Source organism: Neofelis nebulosa, chromosome 17 (assembly GCF_028018385.1).
Source record: "Neofelis nebulosa isolate mNeoNeb1 chromosome 17, mNeoNeb1.pri, whole genome shotgun sequence".
Lineage (NCBI taxonomy): Eukaryota > Metazoa > Chordata > Mammalia > Carnivora > Felidae > Neofelis > Neofelis nebulosa.
The window spans coordinates 43,603,715-43,630,083 of NC_080798.1; the positions used below are offsets into that span (position 1 = coordinate 43,603,715).

At 46.0% G+C, this 26,369-nt stretch overlaps 1 protein-coding gene across 3 annotated transcripts in view; it reads right to left on the reverse strand.

Moving 5' to 3' along the window:
- Window positions 1–26,369, reverse strand: part of RANBP10 (RAN binding protein 10) — a 65,631-nt gene that overhangs the window by 20,796 nt on the left and 18,466 nt on the right. The window contains exons 3-5 of one of the 3 annotated variants that reach the window (XM_058706479.1): window positions 20,617–20,669; window positions 10,645–10,728; window positions 380–547 (exon numbers count right to left, since the gene is read on the reverse strand). In XM_058706479.1, coding sequence (XP_058562462.1) covers window positions 380–547; window positions 10,645–10,728; window positions 20,617–20,669 — 305 coding nt within the window. The remainder of the gene's footprint in view (window positions 1–379; window positions 548–10,644; window positions 10,729–20,616; window positions 20,670–26,369) is intronic. The other 2 variants (XM_058706480.1, XM_058706481.1) reach the window with 2 other exon arrangements.

Below are 26,369 nucleotides of genomic sequence, written 5' to 3' on the forward strand. Positions count from 1 at the left end.
AAAGTCAGGGCCCAGGCCACGCACAGGCAAACCCCGACCACTGTCAGGTATGTACTCGGGCCCCTCACACTTCTTATGAATGCCAAAACCTGTTCCAACAAGTGTCACACAGGCCAGGAGCATGACCATGACATTGCTACTTTCTCAGCACTGACCTTGGGCTTGATAATGCTGCTAAATGGATGGATTAACAAAGGAAGCACCACTGCTACCTTCCCTTCACACCTGGCAGGGCTCCAAGGCCTGGAAATGGCTGCAGTTCCCCAGAGCTCAGGAGAGCATCAGTGGCATTGCTTTGGCTTTAAAGCCTCCCCTTAGGCCTCTCACCAACCAAAGTGGCTCTACAGGGCAGACCCTCTAAGGTCTCCTGTGCACCCACCAAGGCTGTGGCCATTCTTGGTGTAGAAGCAGGTGCTGTTGATGAGGTTGACACAGCAGCCAATCACGTCTCCTGTGGTGAATGTGGGACCGTAGGGCTGGCCAGTCCCAGAGGAGCAGAACGAATGCCCATCATCGCCGTGGTAACCATAGGAATGTTTATCCCAACCTGTTGGGGAAGAGAATAGCAACAGCTGAGTGGAGGTGCCTGAGACAGCCACAGAAGCCTGCCTGGGTCTGAGCCCTTCTCCCCAGCCTGCCAACACCTCAGTCAGTACTCTTGGACTCTCAGAGCTGACTGTGGACAGGTTCTGGCTACGCCAAAGGAGCAGTGACTCCAGCAGGTCACCACCCCTGAGTAGCTGAAGCAGTCAAGGGGGCCAACCTGTGGTTAACAAGAACCAAAACCATGACTGACCTGGAAAAGACTTACCAGAAGGCCATGCACACGGCAAGGAAGCGGTCAGAGAAAGTCTCATGATGGAGAGGGGGCTTCAACTGACCTTTCAGGGTTTTTTTTGTTTTGTTTTTAATGTTTTTAGTTTTATTTTTTAAAGTAGACTTCACACCCAGCGAAGACCCCAATGCAGGGTTTGAACTCACAACCCTGAGATCAAGATCTAAGCTGAGACAGGATGCTTGAGTGGCTCAGTCAGTTAAGCGACCATCTCTTGACTTTGGCTGAGGTCATGATCTCATGGTTCGTGAGTTCGAGGCCCACATCAGCCTCTGCGCTGACAGTGCAGAACCTGCTTGGGATTCTCTGTCTCCCCCTGTCTCTCTGCTCCTCCCCTGCCCGCTCTCTATCTCTCTCTCAAATATAAGTAAATAAACATTTTTTAAAGATTAAAAAAAAAAAAAAAAAAGATCTGAGCTGAGATCAGGATTCAGACACTTAACCAACTGAGCCACCCAGGGGCCCATGATTTATACACTTTAGATGGGTGGTTTTTACGGCATAAAATCTTATCTCAATAAAGCTATTAAGCACACACACACATATGTATTTGACTTTGTATATATTCACCTGGTGTCCTGAAACCTTGTAAAACTCACCAATTAGTTCTAGGAGCTTTTATGAAGATTCTTTGGGATTTCTAAACATATTGAGAAATAAAAACAATTGTATTTTTGCTTTCTACTCTGCATGTCTTTTATTTCTTTTTCCTGCCTGAATAGAAATAGTGAGAGCAAAAATGACACCTCTGAAGTGCACCACATTTTGGTACAGGGAAAAGAGTGAAAAAGGTCATTCCGGGAAGAAGTACAGTAAAGTCATGAGCACAGGTGGGACCAGAGGGTGTGAGCTACAGAGGGACCTGCCTGCCTGCCTGCTTGGCTAAGGAATAGGAGTAGAGCTCACAGAGCCATGGCAAGCCAGGACCCACACAGGGTAGGCAAGCCTGACTGGCTGACAAGCAGGTCTGCTCCCCAAAGTAGCGGCTCCAAATAGCTTTCCTAGCCTCTGCTGCCTTCTTGGGGTCTGAGCAGCATGCCCATGTCAACATACTTAAGCACATCCTTCCCCTCCCCCCACCCCCAAGTGGCATGGGTAGATGTTCTCCTCTGGTAGGGAAGCTCTCTCCAGAGGGGCAGAGTGCTTAAGGATCTGAGTAGCTCACAAAGAAAGGCAGGGTTCAAACATTCTCAGTGTGTGTAAGTATGTGTGTGGTGAGGAAAGGCGGGTAGGGAGAGGGTAGGGAGGTATGAGCAGGCTGTAAGCAAAGGTATGTGGGTGAAAACAGATGGATGACAGGGCCATTGGTTGGCATGGGAGATACAGGACAAGGCTGGAGAGGTAGAACTGACCACACCCTGGAACCCAAACTCTGCCCTGCATTTGGACTGGTGAGCTCAAGGGCAAGGTGTCCTTCATAATCACAGTATCCATCCCAAGCCTTGTATACCCTGAGCTTTCATGTCTTTTCAGCCAGGAACCCTGGTTCCTGGTTAAATGAAGCTTCCCCAGAACCCACAGTGGGCAGCAGGCCAAAGCTGAACGGCTCTCACTAGCGGGTACAGGACCTAGAGACCTGCTGCTCCCCTCCTAATAGCTTTCCACCAATCAGAAGGAAACTATTGTGAGAACTGCCCAGAGCTGGCTTTAGAAAGCCCAAGGTCTGGAGCCAGGCTCTGTTCTCACCTTTCCCATTCTCCAGAGATACTGGGACTGCCTGGCTCAGGGGATAAGGTGCTGCTCTGGGCACCAACCCAACTTCTAAGCTCCTTAACCCCAAGGGTGGGTGGGGCCTTTCTACTGCTGGTGAGTACACAGATCATTTGGCCTCAGGGAAGCAGCTCTCCTCGGGCACAGGGATGCCCACTGCTGCCCTGAGAGGTAGGATGATGAGGCTACCATAGGCAATGCCTCTCCTCAGGCTTCAACACAGGAGGCTCTATGGCTCCTGGCAGCAGCAGCTGCAGTAGCAGCCGCTCCTCTGGGCCACAGAAGGCTACAAATGAAGGGGTGCCAGCTGAACAGCAGTGAGGACCAAAGTGACAATCATCCCTCTAGGTCTGGCTCAGATTGTACTTGGTGACCCTGGGCATGCCCACCAGCTTCCCCTGCCTCAGGATCCACATCCACATGCCACACCAGTCACAGAAGGCCTCCCCTGGCTCCCCTCCTAGATCCTCCAGACGGAGCACAAGGGCTTCCCACATGCAACACAGTCACTGACCACAACATGACAACCTGTTAAGAGAGCAGCACAGCAATAACCCTGTGTGTGTGGCACAACAGTTACTGCCACTTCCACCTCATCAAGAGACTGGGGGCCTTGGTCACCAGCCCGCAAAGCTGAGAAATGGTTGAAATGGGATTTGACCAAATCTTCAGATTCCAAAACCCACATCCTTCCTGTCATGTGTCTTGTCTCATTTGAGGTGGTAACCACTCAGGCAGTAAAACTGTCCCCAATCCCCTATCCCATCACCAGAAGACAGTGGTCAGATGCACTGGTTTTAAGGAGCTGTGGACCTGGGATTTCTGACTTGCAGTGAGTCAGGCCAGAAATGGGGCAAGGCCCAGACCCCAGCCCTAGAGGAAGACAAAGGTACTGGTGCCTCCTGTCTGAAGGCTACAGCTGGCCGTCTCTGCTCTCCAGGGAGGCCCCACCTTCCCACCTCACCAGGCAGCCACAGCCAGCTGACGAGAACACACACTTCCACCCAGTGCCCACTGAAAAAAGGCTTCCTAAGCACAAAGCCCCGCTTCTCACATATAAAGAACATACATATGATCCAGCCAAAGATAGCAGCACTTGACTTTAGGCCACAGGCCTAAAGTCTCAGCATGGAATCCCCCAGGATGGGCTGCTCTGCTATAGAGCCCTACAGCTACTAGAGACCAAACTTTGCTCCAGGGGCCTGGGATGCCAGGGGCAGAGGTGTGGCTCTCCTCAATGCTGCTTGAGCAGAAAAGATTTCCCTAAAGACAAGCCCACCACTCACCACCTCCTGAGGCCATGTGGCTGTGGGAGAACACTGCCCAGGAAAGCCACTGCCCATTCTAGCCCTCCCCAAAGAATCCTTAGGGAGAGCTGCTTGCTGTCCTATGCGCCCTCTCAGAACCATGCCCACAGCTGCTCATGCCCACTGGGTCCTCCCTTTGTGCCAGTGCATCATGATCCAACCCCAACGCTTGCTCCTTTGTTTTCCATAACATTGTTTGGTTCCCCCCTCCCCCTAGCCCTAGCACACTGCTCACATCCCTGATCAATCCTGAATCTTACTGAACCTTTCCAGTCACCAGTAGTTACTTGTCCTGGGACTGTCCCTGTCTATCTTCCTTGGCCAAGACAGGAGTTCCCTGACGCAGGGTCTACATGATCTCATCACAAGTTCCTCCAGTGCCCAGGATGTCACGAGTCTGAGAGGTGGTACACATGCATATACACACGTCTGTGTGTTTGTGTGTAGTGACCAGTCTTAGCCCATTTCTCTCTCACACAAGGATGACCCTGCATGACAAATTTTGTATACAGATTTTACTGGCTAGAAGGTGCAAGACTTGAACTAGAAAATTTTCCTTGTTTTAGCTTTCTCAGATTGAGGCGGTAGTTACTCTAACAATTTTAATAAAAATGTAGCCATGTGATCCATCAAAAATAGTGAAATTGCCCAAAAGAACCAGTTCCTACTTAAGTCAATGACTCAAGGATATCTGGAAGCTATTTTTGTTGCCATGTATAGGAGCTCAATAACTGTCACCAAAACAACAGAGGCTTACATTTCCAAAGACCTAATACAGAAATTTAAGTATTTTGAATACTTTTCTTCAAAAATAAACTATGGGGGCGCCTGGGTGGCGCAGTCGGTTAAGCGTCCGACATCAGCCAGGTCACGATCTCGCGGTCCGTGAGTTCGAGCCCCGCGTCAGGCTCTGGGCTGATGGCTCGGAGCCTGGAGCCTGTTTCCGATTCTGTGTCTCCCTCTCTCTCTGCCCCTCCCCCGTTCATGCTCTGTCTCTCTCTGTCCCAAAAATAAATAAAAAACGTTGAAAAAAAAAAATTAAAAAAAAACAAAAAACAAAAATAAACTATGTAATTATTTTGACAAAAACTACCATAGAGCTATAAATATGGATTTTAAATTAAAAAAAAAAAAACAAAAACCTGAAGAGCTTCATTAAAAAAAAAAAAAAAAGTATTTACTTAGAATTGATTTAAGATTCACCATCATCTTGGTTTGTCTGGAAAATAGGTTAAGTTTTCCTGTTTTTGTTTTCAATTACCAAATCATTTACCATTTATATAGATTTACCCAGAGGAAGAAAATGCATAGTCCCTGTCATACACTGAGTAAGGCTTCCCAAAGATGTCCATGTCCTAATCCCAGAACCTGTGAATATGCTATCTTAATGGTACAAAAGATTTTGCAGAAGTGATTAAGGCTCTTGAAATGGGAGAGTGGATTGTCCTGGATTATCTGGATGGAGAAGCAATGCAATCACAAGGGTCTTTGTAAGAGAGAGGCAAGAGGGTCTAGTCAGAAAAGGTGATGTGAAGGCAGAGAGAGACTGGAAGATGCTACACTGTTGGCTTTGAAGATGGAGAGATGGGGACACAAGTGAAGAAATGTAGGTGGACACTAGAAGCCAGAAAAGGCAAGGAAGCAGATTCTCCCCACAGAGTCTCTAAAAAGAATGCTACCCTGCTGACATCTTGGTTTTAGGACTTCTGTCCTTCAGAACTGTAAAATGATTATTTTATTTACTTATTTAAAGATTTTGTTTTTAAGTAATCTCTACACCCAACGTGAGGCTTGAACTCACAACTCCAAGATCAAGAGTCCAATGTTCTACCATCTGAACCAGCCAGATGCCCCTAAAACAATTACTTTAAGTCACTATTATTATTACAGCAGCAATAGAAAACCAATATGGTCCCTTATAGCTATAGAAGAACCTACTGAGCATCTGGAACGATCAGTGTAAAACAATCAACACCTCAAGCTCCTTGTCTCTTGCTCCTCAAAGTGCCATGAAGTTAAAAGCTTTTCCAAGAAAATCACAGGCCTATAATGTATCTTCATTCGGAGCTATCATTTTTATAACCGATATTTTTTCCAAACACAATTAAATACAGAAAGTATGTACAGAAAGTGTTTATGTATGCATATGAAAGGCAGCCTGGGGTGAAAAATGGAATGTTATACACCTCATTCAGTAATAACAGCTGTGGCAGCAATTTGGTTTAGGGCCACTGTGCTACCTTCTCATTCTCTGGAAAGGAAGAGCAACCAACCCACTTGCCACCAATTAGCTAACAAAGGCCTGCCTATTCCATGGAGCTGACAAACGGGGTGGTGGGAGGTGGAAAAGCAGCAGAGAACACATAATATATAAGTAAACCAATAAGCAAACAAGAAAACACCTGGTAGATAAAACATGCTCTGAAGGAAACAAAGCAAGGTGATGGGCTAGAAAAGGGAGTGGGGATAGGGACTAACTGGGATGGAGTAGTCAAGTTAGTCTTTGCCGAGGAGTGATCCCTAAGCAGAGGCATGCTTGATGAGAAAATCAGAAACAAGAACTTCAGGGCACCTGAGTGGCTCAGTCGGTTAAGCATCTGACTTCAGCTCAGGTCATGACCTCAAGGTTCGTGAGTTCAAGCCCTGCATCGGGCTCTGTGCTGACAGCTCAGAGCCTGCTTGGGGTTCTCAATCTCCCTCTCTCTGCCTTTCCCCTGCATGTGTGCGCATGCACTTCCTCACTCTCTCTCTCTCTCTCTCTCTCAAAATAAATAAACAAACATTTAAAACAAAAAAAGAAAAAAGAACTTGAGGGGTAAAGTGAATGAGCTCAGCATGTCTGAAAAACAGGAAAAGGCGGCCAGTTGGGCTGGAGCAGAGAGAGATTTAAGAAGACTGGTGGGGGGCGCCCGGGTGGCGCAGTCGGTTAAGCGTCCGACTTCAGCCAGGTCACGATCTCGCGGTCCGTGAGTTCGAGCCCCGCGTCAGGCTCTGGGCTGATGGCTCGGAGCCTGGAGCCTGTTTCCGACTCTGTGTCTCCCTCTCTCTCTGCCCCTCCCCTGTTCATGCTCTGTCTCTCTCTGTCCCAAAAATAAATTTAAAAAAAACGTTGAAAAAAAAAAAAAAAAAAAGAAGAAGACTGGTGGCAGAGCTGACAGGACTCCCTGGATGTGTGTGCTGCTGGTCTGAAAGCGAACAAGGATGCCTCCCAGGTTTCTGTCCTGGACAAAAGGGTGAATGGTAGTACCACCTACTAACAGAAGGAGCAGGCCTTTTGGACATGTTAAGTTTGAGTAGGTGGGTGGCTATACAAGGCCAGTGAAATGACTGTGGCTTATCCCAGACACTCAAAATTGTGATGGGGAACACTCATGAAACAAACAGCATAAACAGAAAATTTTAAATGAAGTCAATGGAGGATTTTCCTACTGTGTTGTCTTGATACAATGGCTTCCTGTTTTTCCTTCTGGTGAAAAATTCAGACCAAAGACTAGAAAGGGCAGAGCAAACACAGAGCAAGGCACTAGATGCTCAAAATAGAAGAAGAGATGTTAAAGGGCACGAAATTACTCTAAACGGATTAAGTTACCCCGCTCTCAATGAAACTTCTCCCCAGGCCTTGAGAAGCTGTACAGCAGAAAGGAGCAGGTACTTCTCCTGCCATTCTTGAAGAATCAGGCAGACAGGAGACAAACCAACAAGGCCAAGGTCAAATTGCCATTGCACATTCTGTAGATAGTCTGTGGTTGTCAGTCTCAATCTAGGGTACTGCAGAGGGCAGTCTGGCCTCTATTAGAAAGAGACACTATCACCCTTGGTGGTAGGGCAGCAGTATGGCCTGAAAGCCTTCTGCAGTCTGGTCCTGGATACAGCCCTGTCCCTCCAAGATGGCAGTTCCTCAGCAGTCACTCACTTCCTTGGACCTAGGTTCCCTTCTCTACCAAGTGAGGTGGGAGCAATTAGCGTGGTCAAAGAGCCCTAAGATCTACTTAGAAGAAACACTGAGTCTCTAACCAATCAGCAGGTACAATAATCCCCATCTGAAGGTTGAGAAAACTGAGTCACTGCGAGGCTACGTGAAGGCTTGTGGTCTTGTAGATAACATTCTCAGAAGCTCAATTCTCCTTTCCTCTGAGGGACATTCAGGTGTGTACCAAGCAGGTACCCACAAGGGTGAAGCTACCACCTCCTCCTTCTTGAGGTGGCCCACAATTCAATCTCAGGAAAAAGGAAGATGCTCTGAAAGTGGAACAGTGTGAGTTCCTCAAAGACTGGGCTCCATTAGAAAACACTTCACGTAACCCCTACAAGGTTTCTGAACTCCAGATTTGGCTGACCTGTCCAACACTACTCCCTACTGGTATCTGGATGAGTTCCATCCTGGGCACAAAGCCTCCTGTCACCCCTCCCCCAAGGCTGCAAGAACAAGCAGTAGGGTAGGTGAACAAGGAGTGCTAGGATTTGCCTGCCAGCCCCCTTTCTTTAGGGGATAGTACTCACCTTCTCTTAAGAAGTACCCCCCCCCACCCCCACACCAATTCTGTCTCCAGGGTGGACTACTAATCCTAGTAATTCCTCCTCCCTGACCCAAACTGGATCAATAAGAGATCTTCCTGATTTTTCTACAAGGATGCTGGGAGGAGAGTGGGTCTCAAAGCTCTGTGCTGCCATTGTTCCAATCTTATGTTGAATGCCAGTTTGACAGACTAAAACTAGTAAGCACAAAGCAGGTGAAAGAGACAGAGAAAGAAAGTCCAAGACAGCATTTGAATCCCTGAGACCTCACTCCTCTGTTTGCCCCGCCTGAATTCTGGCTGACCAGCTGGTTAGAGATGGGTTTCTCTCCTTTTTGTTTTTTTCTTTTTTAAATCATTTTATTTATTTAAGAGAGTGGGAGAAAGGGAGACAGGGAGAGAGGGAGAGGGAGGAAGGGCAAGCTGGGGAGAGGGAGAGGGAGAATCTTAAGCAGGCTCCAGGCTCAGCACAGAGCCTGATGCAGGGCTCGATCCCATAACCCTGGCATCATGACATGAGCCGAAATCAAGAATCAGACACTCAACTAAGTGAGCCACCCAGGCGCCCTGGGCTTCTCTCCCTTGAAGCAACCAAAGTTCTCTGGCTATCGGGGCCACATCTAAGCATCTTTTTGTTCACCTTGCATAACACCTGGCCCAGAGTACATGCTCAAGAAATGTTTGTTGAAATAAAAAGGGAAATGTAGTCAAGGGATGGCAAGAAGCCTGAAATACAAGACTGTCAATGATCAGACCATATTGTGACACACTGCCTGTGGGCAATCCTAGGCTTGAGTGTAAGGAGTTTTGTTGTCATTTTTCTTTGTAAGAAAAGCAAAGCAATTAGAGCTGTCTGCCTGCATCATGCCCCCACTTACACAGACTAATGACGAAGCTACTTCTGGGTCCTGGCAAGAAGACTACCGATAGGCTGGAGACCTGGCTCTACACCTGGGTAAGTCATTTAACTTTTCAGTTTTCTCATCTATGAAACAAGGAAGCAGATGTAAATACCTCTGCCAGCTCTGGAAGAGTCCATGGTTCTAAGTCCCCTTCCCCATTAAGAGTGTCCAGCAGCTATGGTCACTCCCACACCTCTGGGTAAGCCTCCCCTCCAGCCCCACCACCCTCTGCTTCAGAAGAGAACCCCAAACAGAACTTCTGGACCCAAAGTCAGCAGCTTTCTAAGTTGGCAGCAGGAGCAATCACCCTCTTTGGATGGGCTTGGTGTGAAGCTGGGGTGATAGGCCCGGGAATGAGAGTTGTCACATTTATCACAGGGCTGGAACGAGCTGTCTGAGAGGACAATGAGAGGTTAGGGCCGGAAGAAAACAAGGGGGCACAGCTGCCTGGACCACCACACCCTCCTGTAGGAAGTCAGATCCAGGTGTCTCTGAGTCAGAGGATAGCTGAGACCATACAATGGGGAAAACACTCTGACAGAAGAGCCACCCAACTAATCATTCTTCCCTCTCCAAAGAGAATGAGCCTTGACACTCCCAGAGAGAACGAATGGGTAGCCAGCCTATGGGTGCCCACACAGAAAAGCCTACCCCTTGCCATGTCAGACACCTATTAGATGCCAGTGATGCAAGGGGAAGCCAAGCCACATTTGGGCCAGGGAGCCCTAGGTGCCCACTTCCGATGTTCTGGCACCACCCACTTCCCCTTCCATGATCACTCAGAGGGGAAGTCTCTATCACAGAAGTGTGGGGGCAGCTGAGGAAAGGAAATGGTTCATCATCTTGGCACTCCCAGATGCCATCCCTGGTTACAATGACCTGGAGGTAGAAGACTCCCATGGGGGTGCCAGGGACTCCAACACAATTGCTCCAGGAGCCCACCCACTGCAACTTCCATCTGCCAGGACATGTCAGGGGCCTTAGTCCCAAGAAGCTAGCAATTGGAGAGGACTCCCACTGCCAAGTAGAAAGACTTCTTTCTGCATCTTCAGCACATTAACACAGAATCTTGGAAGGGGGCTGGTGCTGTGCCTGCCCAGGAGGTTCTAGTCCTGGCCTGTGGCTAGCCAGCACACAGAGTCTAGCCCACGCCTCACAAAGTAAGCCTGAGCCTTGGCCTCCATGCCACCACGGCAGCCATCTCTCCCCAAGAAATGGGTCCCAGTCACCATTGGGCTTTGGGACTAGACAGACTTGGGTTTGAATCCCAGTTCTATCACTTGGCCCGCTGAATTCTCTTGACTGAACTCTTTCAGGGTTGGTGAGAGAATTAAACAAGAATGGCTAGGGAATACCAGCCCAAAGGAGGCACTCACCCTCGAATTTCTCTTCCCTCTCCATTTCTAATACCAGTTCCATGGTGAATCCTAGGCACTTCAGACTTCGTACTTCCTTCTTCCCTGAGGGAGCAAGCAGGGATGGAACTGGTCACCACCCACCTCTCCTAACTAACACCCAGCAATGGCAGCCCCAGGCCTGCTCCACTCTTGCCTGTCCCCGGTTTCCCGGGGAGGCCATCTGGCCTTCAGAGCACTTGACAGAGCTCAACAACCATCCCCGGTGGCTCTCAAAATGTCACTTATGAGACTGGCTATGGAGGAAAGGTGCTGGACTAGCTTGGTCAGGGTGCTTATTGAGCCTGGGATTGCTGTAGAGAGAGCACATGTGCCTTGGGAGACCTCCTGGCAGGGCTGCTTCTCAAAGATGGTCACTTCCTCAGAGGCATCCCTCCCTGGAATCTATCAGATAAATGCTTTTCCCCAAACCTCAAGTATCTTTAAAAAATATGATAGGATCCACTGCCTGGAGCAGCTCAGCAATGGACAATGGGAAAGCGAAAGAGATCTTTTCACTCAGCAGACAGTGCAGTGACATTACAGAGGGTCCATTTTGGTACTCACATGGCTGTTACCCCAAGCTCTCAGAACCATGGAACCAAGGAACAGGATCCACACAACCCTAGGGCTATGCCTCTGGCGGCTCCAGGCCAGAGGGGTCAGGGGTACCCTGGGGGTCTGCTCAGCATGGAAGTCAAGGTAAGGAGAGCAGGAGAAAAAGGTTCTCTGCAGGTAGGTAGCTGGTGACACCAGGGACTGATACCAGGTGGAGCTTGCCCTCGCAGGGGTACCCAGGCCCTATACTGAGATAGGGACAGGTGTCAGCTCAAAACCATGGGCAAGGTGAGAGGCTACATAGCCAGCACCTGCATAAAAGCAGCCTTCCATGAGTCATACCTTTTCTCTACCCCAAAAGAAACAGATACCTGATGGCCAGGGAGGCCCAGGGAAGCCAGGACGGGTATAGCTGGGTCTGGCTAGAACATGGCTCAAGTAGTATCTGCCATATCTAACAGAGCTACCGGCCTGTATCTCAGGATCCCACAGGACAGGCTAGGTCTGTCATCTACTATGCTGAATCAGGCTATGGAAAGGTGTAGCACTGTCCCACAAGACCGAGGAGCAAGCTCAGCTCTGAGACCTTGGTATCTTTCCTCTGGAGCCAGGTTTGGCTTCTCCTTGTCTCCACTGAACTTCTTTTGAACCTCAGGGGAAAGTCAGTGGATGGCTGACCCTTGGTAGTGTAGGAGCCTGTGACTTTGCACACATTGCCAGATCCTGAGAGATGGCATGTGCAAAACCCTTCCCAAAAGGAGACTCAGGCATAGTAGTACAGTATTTCCAGGACCCCTAGATACAGATTCCTGCCCAACACTAGTAAGGCAAGGGATTGAGCAGTAACTAGTCTACACTCAGCTCCACCCTGATGTGGCCCCAGGCTCCAACCACACCAGAGGACACTTGAGAATCTCTGTTTTCAGACACTGACAAACTCAGGTTTCAGAGCTGGCCCTTCTGCTGTCGATGAAACCTGTTACCTCAAAGAACTTAATACAGGTCTTCCTGTGAGTGAGAAAAGAGGCCCACAGAAAAGGACCATGATTCAACTGGCCATGGAGCCAAGGCCACTGCTGGCTCAGGAAGGAGTGGCAGGGAAGCAGAGAGCCTCTTACATGAAAGCAGCTCTGCAGTAGGGACTACGGTGGGTCTTAAAGCACTGGCACCATTAACATCTATGGAAACCACCAGGGATTTTGTACAGCTACCTGGCCCTTGGGCCCCAACTGTCAAACCACCCTCTGCTCTGGACTTCCCAGTGGAACGTGGGTATCTACCCCTCCACTCCCCTCCAGGTCACTTTCCAAGGATATCTCAGACAGAGACAAAACAAAATGATCAAGGCAGTGAGGGGCTGGGCAGCACCATGCACACAAACCCCAACCTATTCTTCCCACAGCTGCGGTCCTGAGCAGCTGTTCCCCTGGTTTCAGAGAATCTCCTGGCTGCCTGACTTTTCTAGGCAGGGCTACTTTGAGGCACCTTATAGGCTTGAACTGCAAGGCCATCACCAGTCAGCCTCTTCCCTTTACCAGCCTAAGCTGATACTCACTTGGGAGGCTTGTATGGTATCTACAATCATGCCAGTGTTGCAGAGGACTATTCCCAGGTGCTCTACCAGGGTTAGGAGAAGGCACACCCAGATTTCCAGTGGGGCTTTGATGGTTCAATTCACCCAACTGGACTCACGGAGGGACTGAGCAAAGCCACTGCTATTGATATTTGCTCTGAATAGGCACCTTATGCTACAAGATACGAGGGCAGAAAGAAAGGATATTGAACACCTTGTTACTTATTGTCAGTGCCTGTCATACTGACAGGGGCTAGCCTCTGTACTTGTGAACCTGGCACAAACACCCATGTTCTGCCCTCTTCTCTGCTATCTGCTGTTCCTCTCCCATGACACGTGCAAATGTGAAATATCAGCTGTTTGCAGAAAGTGTCCCACCCAGTAGAATCAGGCCCCAGCCACAGAGATCAGGACACAAACAGTCCCAGGGACATGCTCCTAACAGACCATTCAGGGCAGGCTTAGGCAAGGCAAGCCCTAGGTGGGGGAAAAGATGCTTACTTGAACATGACCATCCTGTGGGAGCAAGGCACACAGTCCCCTTACTACCCTCCAACCCCCCTACCAGGGCCTCATTGCAAGGTGCCATCTGCTTCAGGAGACATGTTCCCCCACCCCCAGTCCCCAGCTGTGGTTCTTCTAGCTGCTTCTTTTACAACAGTTCGAAGAAAGTGTGCCCCAAGGGTTCTCCTTTGTAGGATTGCAGTAATTAAGGTAATATATGCCACACCAAGAAAACACCTGCCTCCTCCACAGAAATGGCAAGGAGGAAATTATCAGCTGCCCAGCTATGAGGCAGATGGGGCTAGGCACAAAAGGAAGATCTATCCCATCCTCACCCTCCTCAAAGCACCCAAGATTAGAAGCAGCCCAAAACTCTATCCACAACCCTGACTTTTTCTCCTTGCTTCTTCAATCCAGGGATCCCAGTCTATGCTGCTTGCTGCCAGCTCAATGATGGGAGGGTTGGGCTGCAGGTACTCACCCGCCTGTAGATAGATCATCCTGCCCTGCTTTCAAGGCATCTGGCCAAGGATTCTGACATTCTTATTTTGGACCACAAGTGTTCCTTGGTTTCACACTTAACAGTGGCCAAAAAGTCTTACAAAAGGTAAACATCAAAAGTTCCACATCTTCCAACAGAAACTTCTAACCATGCAAGCTAAGGCATGTCCATATGCTCCTGGGAAAGTCCGACCACCACAATCTCATACAAGAGGTACTCTCTGTTATCATCTGCCCCAGGGCTAAGTGAGACCCCTAGAGTGGCTATTCTCTACTCGTGACAGCCCTAGAGGCAAAGATGTCCTGGCTGAGCCAGGAAAGGAAAGCCTACAAGAAAATACTTGAAATACCAACTTCCTGACTTTGTTTGCTGTACCATCTTCACCCTCCATAATTCAAGTCCAGCTAGCAGGTACTAAACATGGTTACTCAAATACAGAAAACACAAGCACTGACAGAAAATACTGTTTCAATTACATCTAACTGTACTCTGATATACAAACATTTGAAAACTTTATTTTTAAAAAAAATTTTTTAAATGTTCATTTTTGAGAGAAAAAGAGAAACAAAGCATGAGTGGGGGAGGGGCAGAGAGGGAGACAGAGAATCCGAAACAGGCTCTGAGCTGTCAGCACAGAGTCTGACACAGGGCTCGAACCCACAAACCATGAGATCATGACCTGAGCCAAAGTCGGATGCTTAACTGACTGAGACACCCAGGCACTCCTGTAAAAAAAATTTTAAATGTATAGATACTTTCTTCCTCAGGTAGAAAAAAATACTTTTTTTTCAATTACAACAAAAGCTAACATGCATGCTCCCCCTTTTTTTGAGGGGGGGAAAGCGGGGGAACTAGAAAGCCCCCCCTCCCCCCACCCCGTGCATATGGGATAGGGAAAGAGGGACAGGAAGGAAACTTAGGCAGGTTCCACACTCGGGACAGAGCCCAAAGCAGGGTGAGATTATGACCTGAGCTGAAATCAAGAGTCAGACACTTCACTGACGGAACCACCCAGGTGCCCCAGTACCCCTCTTTTTATCAGGCACTATTCTAAGCACATTATAGGAATTAATTCACTAAATTCTCATAACCATTCCATATAAGAGTTAAGTACTAATATCACTCCCATTTTACAGATAAGGAAAACTGAGCACAGAGAAGTTAAGTAACTTATCTCGGGATGCCAGGATACAAATGCAGAGGGTGGCTCCAGAGTCCATGCTCTTAACCACTGAGCTACATACTGCTCCACAAGCTGACCACAACCCTAAAGGTCTGTTTCCTCACATGACTAAATGTGAGCCTATAGTTGGTTCAACAACACTGAGCCCTAACATACAGAGAAGATGTAGTGTGTGTGTGTGTGTGTGTGTGTGTGTGTGTATACGTACATACGTATATGTATGCATATATACATACACATACATATACACACAGAGATGTAGTGTACGTGTGTATGTGTATATATACACATACAGTACATACACACAATGGAATATTACTCAGCCATCAAAAAATGAAATCTTGCCATTTTTAATGATGTGGACAGAACTAGAATGTATTACACTAAGCAGAATAAGTCAGAGAAAGACAAATATATGATTTCACTCCTATGTGGAATTTAAGAAACAAAACAGATAACATATGGGAAGGGGGAGAAAAGAAAGGAAAAGAAGCCACAAGAGACTTTTTAATGTTTATTTATTTTTGAGGTGGGGGGGAGAGGGGCAGACTGAGAGGGAGACACAGAATCCAAAGCAGGCTCCAGGCTCTGAGCTGTCAGCACAGAGCAGGGCTTGAACCCATGAACCACGAAATCATGACTTCAGCCAAAGTCAGACGCTTAACTGACTGAGCCACCCAGGTGCCCTGACCACAAGAGACTCTTAACAATAGAGAACAAGCTGAGAGTTGATGGAGGGTGGGAGATGGGCTAGGTGGGTGATGGGTATTAAGTAGGGCATTTGTTGTGATGAGCACTGGATGTTATATATAAGTAATATATATTAACACTGTTAATATTAACTAAAATATTAAAAAGTTAAAATTAAAAATACTTCTTGGACATCAAACAAAAAGAAAATAACAAGTATTGGCAAGGACATAGAAAAGTCAGAATCGGGGTGCCTGGGTGGCTCACTTAAGCATCCGACTGTTGGTTTAGGCTCAGGTCATGATCTCACAGTTTCATTGAGTTCAAGCCCCAAGTTGGGCTCTGTGCTGGCAGCATGGAGCCTGCTTGGAATTCTCCCTCTCTTCCTCTCTCACGGTTTGTGGGAACGAGCCTCATATCTGGCTCCGCGCTGAGAGTGTGGAGCCTGCTTGGGATTCTGTCTCCCACTCTCCCTGCCCCTCTTCCACTCACGCGCTCTCTCTCTCTCTCTCTAAAAATAAACAAGGGGTGCTGGGTGGCTCAGTCAGTTAAGCGTCTGACTTTGGCTCAGGTTATGATCTCACAGTTCATGAGTTCGAGCATCACAATGGGCTCTGTGCTGACAGCTCAGAGCCTGGACCCTGCTTTGGATTCTGTGTCTCCCTCTCTCTCTCTGCCCCTTCCTTGCTTGCTCTCTCTCTCTCTCTCTCAAAAATAAACATTAAAAAAAAATTTATTAACAAAATGGATTCAATTAATCTAAAAGATGATGGAGATTTTTTATAGGTTTTGATAATTAATCAAAATCATAGCCATTTTCCTATAAAGAGAATCACAGATGGCCAAAGCACAATATACTGAAAGTGATGCCACAAGAAAGTTACGTGAACAAGCTAACAAGACAGGAAGGGAGTTTTTCAAAAAAGTCCTCCCCCAAAGATCACTCAGCCCTGACGGATTCACTGATAAATTTTTCTAAACTTACAAATTGAAAGTAATCTACATATAGCCATGAAAATAAGGAACCCCTCCCAATGACCTAGTAGGAGTCTTCTTAACTAAACATGATATACTGTGTTATCTCAAAATACACACTTAAGGCATTTATAAATATAACTGTTTACTTCTGATTAAATGCTTCCAGTTAAATATTTCAGAATAAGGGAAAGGAATCCTTTTTTTTTTTTTTTTTTTTTTAAACCATCATCTAGCACCTCCTGAAGTCCCATCACATGCTTAAGCTCTTAACAGTTCTTACTGCCCAGGAGGCCAAGCTCAGCCTCTACCCCTCTAGAAGGTCTCCTGTACAATTAGCAAATCTGATCACATTTGTCTATGCTCAAAATACTCCTGCAGCCCGCACTCCTTAAATAAAGATGTCCAGTCCCCTTGACGAGGAACATAAGACTCATCCCTCAACGGGTTCATCCTGTGACCAGGAAGCCATCTCATTGCACTAGACAACTTATAGATCTACTCACAGGCCTTACTGTACCCAGACCCACCTGGCAAACTCCTATTTGTCTCTCAACACCACTCTGAAGCTGCAGTAACCACCCCAACCACTACCCTCCACCAAACACACCTGTATCTATCAAGAAGGTACATATACCCTCAAACATCTCATCTGAAGTTAACACCAAAGTCTCAAATTCCAGACCCAGCCTAGACCATCATCATCACTCCCCTCCTACCATCCATACATCCAAGCAGTCTAAATAGCCTTCACTGCAACCAAGGGTCTCTTGGAAATCAGAAGTAACTGGCAGAAAGGCCTCAGTTACTGTCATCCTCCATATCATGTCCCTGCTGGAATACATGCTAGTACTTTCAGGTCCAACTGTTCATGAATGATGATACTTTCAGTTATGGAGGATGTATGCTCATTAACACCCCCCCACCAAAAAAGAAAAAAGTGATCCCAGAAAATGGCAAGTGCCAAAGGGGATTCTCATCTTCCAAATCCAGCAATGAGATGAACAATGGCAGGCCCACCATCATTCCTAAGAGTGCCACCCCTCTATCCCTACATCTGTCCAGTACTAGCTCTGCCCAGCCATTTAGCCAGCCCTGTAACCTGGGAAAGCCAGAGGCATCCATCCTTCCCAGGAAGAATCCCTATCTAGCTGCAATCTGATTCTTACTTTCCACCTTAAGGAATAATCAGGGAGATTATCAGGGCAGGAAGGAAAGCCCTCAGGCGCTGGCAGGCAGAGTGAAATGAAAACAGAAGCAATACCCACAGAGGCCCCTTTCTCTTGCCAAACAAGACATCCACCAGTGAGGGATGCTAAAAAAAGTGCCAACTCTCCTGATGTGTTAGTGTGGGGATTAACACCTCATCCACTGTCTCTAAGCCCCTTCTCCCTACTGACCCACACCCTGTGCCTGGACAGGGTCTGACTTCACAAGGGCCCAAAATGGATTTCCCTACAATGTTGTATTAACAACACCAAAGGGTTCCTGGGTGGCTCTGTCAGTTAAGCATCCAACTTTCAGTCAGTTGGCTCAGTCAGTTTGCGAGTTCAAGCCCCAAGTCAGGTTCTGTGCTGATGGCTCAGAGCCTGGAGCCTACTTCGGATCCTCTGTCTCCCTATCTCTTTGCCCCTCCTCTGCTCATTCTCGCTCTCTCTTTCACACACACAAAAATAAATAAACATTAAAAGACAAAACAAGAAAAACCAATGTCAAAGCACATGATCAGCAGCTGGCCTCCAACAGGCCCAGAGGGAGTCAAAAACCCCATCTTATGAACAAGGCAAACAGACCAAGCCAGCTCCATATGGCTCCAACTCAAAATTTGAGATTCAGATCAGCCCAGGTAGACCTTGAAGCACTCCCCACCCCCAATCTGCTCCACTCCATGGATCCCAAACCCAATGAGCCATGCAAAAACGGTTCTTACTAAAGAAGGATGTGAATGTGGAACTTACAATACCATGCCTAGCACATGGTAAAAGACTGCACTCCAAAACCACCTGAAAGACAGACATCAAGACTTCTTGATAGAAAGGCATTTGCTTTTGTTCATTTTGCTTTATTTCTATTTAAACAGATAATATACTCACAAGAAAGAAAATTTGAAAACTTTGAAAGTGAAAAATTTCCTTCCCAGTCCTATCTCTAGCCACCCTGTCCCTTCCCAAGGGACAGACAATACTACAAGTTTTCCTGTAACTTTCCAAAGGTATCTTACGCATGTACAAGCAGGTACAGGTACAAGCAGGTATAGGTATGGTCATTTTGCCTTTTTTATTTTTACATATCTGGTAGCATATTAAATTCTGTTCTATGCCTTATATTTTCAACTTAACAATATATTCTAGAGATTGCTCCAAATAAGTACCTAAAAAGCTTCCTCATTCTCTTCATGGCGGCATTGTATTCTTTTCTGTGGATTAACAAAAATTCATTTAACCAGTCAGTGTTCATGGTTGCTTAAGTGCCGTGTAATAACTGATTCTAATAGTTACTTCTGTATGAAAGCCTATGAAAGCCTCTTTTCTCTGCCACTAAAGCAGTGCAAAAGTTCAAAGAGCATATCTGGAATACGAAAAAGATTAACAATCAGTTTACCCTTGATGGGGAATTATTTTTCTAAGCTCCTTGGTTACTAAGAGGCAGAGCTACCAACACTATAGACACATGTAGTCAGCCCAGGCCAGTGGCTTACATAACAAAGATCACAGCTGCATGCTACACAAAAGCCAAACATGCCACACGCACTCTGGTTAATAACTCAAGGACAGTTTTTACTCAGATCAAAGCTAAAAAAATGTCAGACTCCTGACAATTAGCTGAATCCTGAATAAGTGTAGATTTCAAGTACTTGAAATTAGTCAGTGAGAAAAAAAATCTGTGAGTGATATTAAACATAGATGGGAAAAGATGAAACTTTTAAGTGCTGCTCTCTTTTTGGAAAAAAAACAGTTGCCTTCTTGTGTCCAAGGCACAAACACTAGAGAGGGCCAGGGCCAAAACATAGGGACTTTGCCTGTCTCCATGCTGGTGTTGGGGCAGCTTGTACCATGTCACTTATGCCACTGAAGGGACAAATGGACTTAGGACCATCTTCTGGAACTCATCAGCTTCTGGGAGAGGTTTCTATCACCTCAACTATACAGAGCCCAGGATTAGGCATGAGCTACTGGGCAGAAAATAGCTGAAAGGGTGCTTAGGTAGTAAAGAAGGACTATCTGTGGGGCCCAGAGCATTCCTCAAATCTGAGGTTGCTGACTGCCAACCTAAGTCTTGCACAAATCCTCTTATTTATTAAGAAATTGTCTCGGGGCGCCAGGGTGGCTCAGTCGGTTAAGTGTCCAACTCTTGATTTCGGCTCAGGTCATGATCTCACAGTTCATGAGTTCAAGCCCTGCATTGGGCTCTGTGCTGATAGTAAGAAGCCGGCTTGGGATTCTGTGTGTGTGTGTTTGTGTGTGTCTCTCTCTCTGCCCCTCTCTGTTCACATGCTCTCTCTCCCTCTCTCAAAATAAATAAGCATTAAAAAAAAAAAAAAAAGGAAAGAAACTGCCTCAACTGTAACCCAAGTGGGAGGTCACTTAAAGACTCTGATCATTAATATGGTAAAATAACAAAAAAGCCAGTGTTGGCAACAGCCTTCCTCTCTATATATGCTGCCAGAGTCCCAGGCTGGTCAAAGGTCAATGGGAGGAAGAGCTACTAAGGCATATCCCCACTAGGAGCAAGCTCAGGTTGCTTGGTTTTGACTGCAAATTCCATGAATGACAATCACTTGCCAATTAATTTTTTGGAATGGAAGCCCATACCATCCCAGCCATGGCCAACTTTCAGGATCTTCCACCCAATGGCCTAGCTTTGAGTGGGCAGCCAGAAAAGCTCTCTAGCTTCTTGGCTGCCACCATGATTCTCATCATAGAATGGATAAGGAGAGCAAAACAAATATTCTCTTAACCAGTGACTCACCAGGAAGTCTGTTCATGTTGACGCCTTGAGCTGAGAGTCCTATTCCCATGTACCTTCAAAAAAATCACACACATAAAAGTTTTTGTTAGCAAATGATTATGTATCTCCCTTCTAAAATATTTCTTGGGAAAAGAAAAATAGGACAAGCAATGAATATAGTGACTCTTAACACACTAGTGGTTCTTAAAGAACCTTCACATTTTGATTCCTTCTTTTTTTTTTTAATTTGAGAGAGAAACAGAGAGACAGAGACAGAGAGAACAATCAGGGCAGGAGCAGATGAAGAGGAAGAGAGAGAATCTTAAGCAGGCTCCACACTCAGCATGGAGCTTGACATGGGGCTCGATCCCATGACCCTGGGATCATGACTCCAAGCCAAAATCAAGAGTCAGATGCCCAACTGACTAAGCCACCCAGGGGCCCACATTTTGATTTTCTAATGAAAATCATCTCAATGCCTTAAGTAGCTGGAGAAACAAGAGGTGGTATCTGTACCCAGGAACCACTGCCTTCAGTTTCAGAGGAAAGTTTCCTGAAATCACTGCTTCCAGTCCCTTGGTTTCTGGCTCCGGCTAAGGTGGTGGAATCTGTCCCTAAGAAGTGCCTAAGGTAAGTAGTTCAATCCTGTACGTGGCAGAGCAATACAAGATCAAGCCCATGGGGACATGCCACTCTTCAACAAGGACCAAGACATGGAAAAAGCACAGCCATGTAATGTACTTTTACACAGGATTGTCAAGACCCCTCCTACGGGGCTTCTTCTCTGGGTATCTCCAAACTCATTACCCTCACTGCATACATTCACTGCTGACCTCCCTGATCATCCAATGTTAGGGGGAGGGTGTTTTAAGTCCCTGAGAGACACCCCCCAACCCCACTCCTCCTACCCAGGTACCTAAACAACTAAGCTACCCACAGCAAGGCAGGGCCCATGCTGCACACCTCTGTCAAAGATGTCTCAGTGGCACTCATGAGTGGGCAGGCCAGAAAAGGAAATGAACAGGGGCACCTGGGTGGTTCAGTCGGTTAACCATCCGACTTCGGCTCAGGTCATGATCTCATGGTTTGTGAGTTCAAGCTCTGGGTCGGGCTCTGTGCTGACAGCTCGGAGCCTGGAGCCTGCTTCAGATTCTGTGTCTCCTTCTCTCTCTGCCCCTCCCCCACTTGTGCTCTGTTTCTATCAAAAATAAATACATGTAAAAAAAAAAAGAAAGAAAGAAAAGGAAATGAACAGGGTTTTCTAGCCTGTTTATAGTGTACAAGGAAACAGGTATTTCCCCAAGAACTTAAATATGAGAAACAAGTCATTACCTTCTAAGAGTTAAATAGTAGAAACTCACACATGATGCCTGATATCAACTACATGTGAGTGCCAACAGGTAGTTGAGAAGCTTAGAATACTAAAAACACCAACTAAGAGGGCTGAGGTTTAACTTTATGGTTGCAGGTCATGTCACTGAACTTACACTTTAAAACGGTTAAAATGGTCAATATTGTTATGTGTATTTTACCACACACAAAAAAATGTTTTTTAAAGCAATTACACGGGGTTGTCTTATTTTGACCACTTCCAAGTGGCTATACATTTACATTCCAACTGTTCCCTACTGTAAATGATTCTGCAAGGAACACTTCCACATACATTTCCTCATCTTGGACTATTTCTTTTTTACCCCTGACATGCTCCATGCACCTATGTACCTGTTTCTACCACTACCAGAGTTCCCACAATATGGTGCTACTGTCTCTGCAAGTCCTTCATCTGCAGTAATGCCCCTTTGCCCTTCTCTGGCTGGCTGTGCCACTGGGTTTTGGGGGAGCAGCCTCTACCATCCAAATAAAGATCGGATCAAGCAAGGAAGGAAGGCTCTGACCCACACATCTTCCTCTGAAACCAGCTACCCCATCATGCTGGCAGGAACCAGGAAAGGACACCAACTAACACATGACCCTGATAACTTGGCCTTCAGAAGTTAGGGGAAAGAGAAGGGAAGGGAAAGGAACAGCACTTCAAAGAGGGACTTGCACAGTTCAAAGGACCCAGGCTCTCAAACTGCCTGCTACCTCCTGCCAAAAAAGGACCTTGAAGAACCACTGGGAGAAGCTGTGTAAGACTGCTGGCAGGATTCCCATTAGATTAAAACCTGTACTTTTTCCTGGAAAAACAGCAGCCCAAATAATCAGCTTCCTTACTTTATATGGTAGAGGCCACCAAAAGCTGGTCTCTATTCTCTTAATGCCTCAGCTGACCAAGCAGCAAATGACCTCAACTGCCCTGAAGTCATTAATCAACATAATCATGTACAACATAACCAGGGATTTCCCTGACTTGGATGTCGACCCACTTACCCTGCCCTGTTTGGAGGGGCCTGAGCCTCTGCTCAATACTACATGTTATCCCATCCCTGGCATGCAGGCTTCCTGACACTAAGATGAGGGTTTGTGTTTGGAGCACATGTTTCCTAGATGACCCTTGACCACTTAAGGTCAATGCAAATAGGGAAGGTCAAACAGCTTGGCCACAGCAACAAGAGTTTAATTCCACAAGCTTCCATGGGAATGAGGAACTACTAAGGCACAAGTATTCAAACACAACTTGCTTAGGCTTCTGCACTGTGGAAGCCTTTTCCAGAAGCTAGCCCTCAACACCCTCCTATAAACTCTCTGCCCCATAGATGGGATAGTGGTTACCAGTGGATGGCCTGGAAGCCTTTACATAAACTCTAGGGTCAACTTGCAGATCCAAGTGGATGAACTAAGGGTAAAGCACCCAGAGGATCCATTACCCACACTTGGGAGCTATGTCACCTGCAGGTGTCAATGACACTGGGAGCAGCCCCACAGGAGCCTAAGTTGCATATTCATATGAAGTCAGCACTGAGTCGGTGTTCAAAAGAAATGAGTCCCAACTCTTCAAACAATGGGTGACATTATTCCAAAAGTATGATGTTCTAAAATTACAAAAAGATGCAGCCTTCTACCTTCCAGCAAGTCTTCATGCACATGAAAACTATTATCCAACCAGTCTGAGATAAGCAGAGGGTAAAAAAGGTGTAAGGACCCTGTGAATATACTAAAAAACACTGTATTGTATACTTTAAGTGGATGAATTGTATGGTATGTTAAGTTACATCTCAGTCATACGCAACAAACTAAGAATAAAAGGCATCTGTCTCAACATAATAAAGGCCATATATGATAGGCCCACAGCTAACAGCATATCTAATGGTGAAAGATTGAAAAACGTATCCTAAGATCAGGAACAAAACAAAGATGCCTGCATTTGCCACTCTATCCAACAGAGTATTACAAGTTCTAGCCAAAGCAGTTAGACAAGAAAAAGAAATAAAAGGAGCTCAAATTGGGAAAGAATAAGTAAAGCCATCTCTGTTCACAGATGACATGATTCTATATGTAGAAAACCCTAAAGATTCCACAAAAATACTGTTAGAACTAATAAACACATTCAGCGAAGTTGGAAGGATACAAAATCAACACATGAAAAGCAGTTATTTTTCTACATGCTAACAATGAACAATCAAAAAAGGAAATTAAGAAAATAATTCCATTTATAATAGCATTATAGAGGATCAAATACTTAGGAACAGACTTTACCAAGGAGGCAAAAGACTTGTACACTAAAAACTATAAATGTTGCTGAAAGAAATTAAAGAAGACACAAATAAATGGAAAGACATCTGTGTTCATGAATTGGAAGACAATATTGTTAAAATGCCAATACTACCTACCCAATGTGATACACAGATTTAATGCCATTCATATGGAATCTCAAGGAACACTGATTAGTCAAAACAATCTAGAAAAAGACGAAAAAAGTTAGAGGACTTACACTTCCTGATTTTAAAACTTACCACAAAGCTATGATAATCAAAACAGTGGTGGAGACAGACATAAAGACCATAGTAATAGAATAGACAGCACAGAAATAGACCTTCCCATATATGGTCAATTGATTTTGACAAAGATGCTAAGACCATTCAATTGGAAAATGACAGTTTTTTCAACAAATGATGCTGGGGCAATGGGATAGCCTCATGCAGAAGAATGATGTTGAAGACTTACTATACACCATGTGCAAAATTAAGTTAAAACAGATCAAATACAAAGACCTAAACTGTAAAACTTTTAGCAGAAAACATAGGAGAAAAAGTTTACATTAGAACTGGCAATGATTTCTTGGATATTACACCCAAAGCACATGCAACAAAAGAAAAAAAGCAAACCACATCAAAATTTTAAACTTTTATACCTCAAAGGACACCATCAACACAGTGAAAAGCAACCGATGAGAAAGGAGAAAATATTTGCAAGTCATCTATCTGACGAGGGTTTAATATCCAGGATATTCAAAGCACTCATACAACTCAAAAAACAGGGGTGCCTGGTTGGCTCAGTGGGTAGAGCATGTGACTCTTGTGTGGAGCCTACTTAAAAAAATTTTTTTTAATTAAACAAAACAAAACAAAAAACACGGCTCAGTAGGTTAAGCATCTGACTCTTGTTTTCGTCTCAGGTCATGATCTCATAGTTGTGAGATTGAGCTCTGTGTTGGGCTCTACACTAACCGTGGAGCCTGCTTAAGATTCCCTCCCTCTGCCCCTCCCCTGCTTGTGGGTGTGCAAGCTTTCTAAAAAAAAAAAAAATTAATTTAATTTAATTTAAATTTAAAAATGGGGTGCCTGGGTGGTTCAATTGATAAAGCATCCAACTTCAGCTCACGTCATGAATTCACAGTTGGTGGGTTGGAGCTCCACATCAGGCTGTCCGCTGACAGCACAGAGCCCACTTCAGATCCCCTCTCTCTCTCTCCGCCCCTCCCCTGCTTACACTCTCTTCCTCTCCCTCTCAAAAATAAATAAACACTAGGGGCACTGGCATGGCTCAGTCAGTCGGCTGAGTGTCCGACTTAGGCTCAAGTCATGATCTCGCAGTTCGGGAGTTCAAGCTGCGTGTTGGGCTCTGTGCTGACAGCTCAGAGCCTGCAGCCCACTTCAGATTCTGTATCTCCCGCTCTCTGCCCCTCCCCCACTCACGCACTGTCTCCCTCTTTCTTCTCTCTCTCAAAAATGAATAAACATTAAAAAAAATTTTAATAGTGAAATAAATATTAAAAATTTTTTAAGTTTATTTATTTCGAGAGAGAAACAGCGTGAGCAGGGGAGAGGCAGAGAGAGAGGGAGAGAAAGAAAATCCCAAGCAGGCTCTGCACTGTGAGCACAGAACCCAACGCAGGGCTCGAACCCACAAACTGTTAAGATCATGACCTGAACTGTAACAGAGTTGGATGCTTAACCGACTGAGCCACCCAGGCGCCTCTCAAAAATAAACAAACATTAAGAGGCACCTGGGAGGCTCAGTTGGTTAAGCGGCTAACTTCGACTCTGTCATGATCTCACAGTTGGTGAGTTCAAGCCTCACATAGGGCTCTGCGCTGCCGATACAGAGCCTGGAGCCTGCTTCGGATTCTGTATCTCCCTCTATTTTGCCCCTCCCCCCCCACACACGCACTCTCTCTCTCTCTCCTTCAAAAATAAACAAACATTAAATAAATAAAACTGCTTTAAAAAAAAGGGCAAGGACTTGAATAGATATTTCTCCAAAGAAGAGATAAACGGCTAATAAAACACATGAAAAGATTCTCAACATCACTAATCATTATGGAAAAGTAAATCAAAACCACAAGGAGATACCACTTCATACTCTTTGGGAAAGCTATTATCATTAAAAACAAA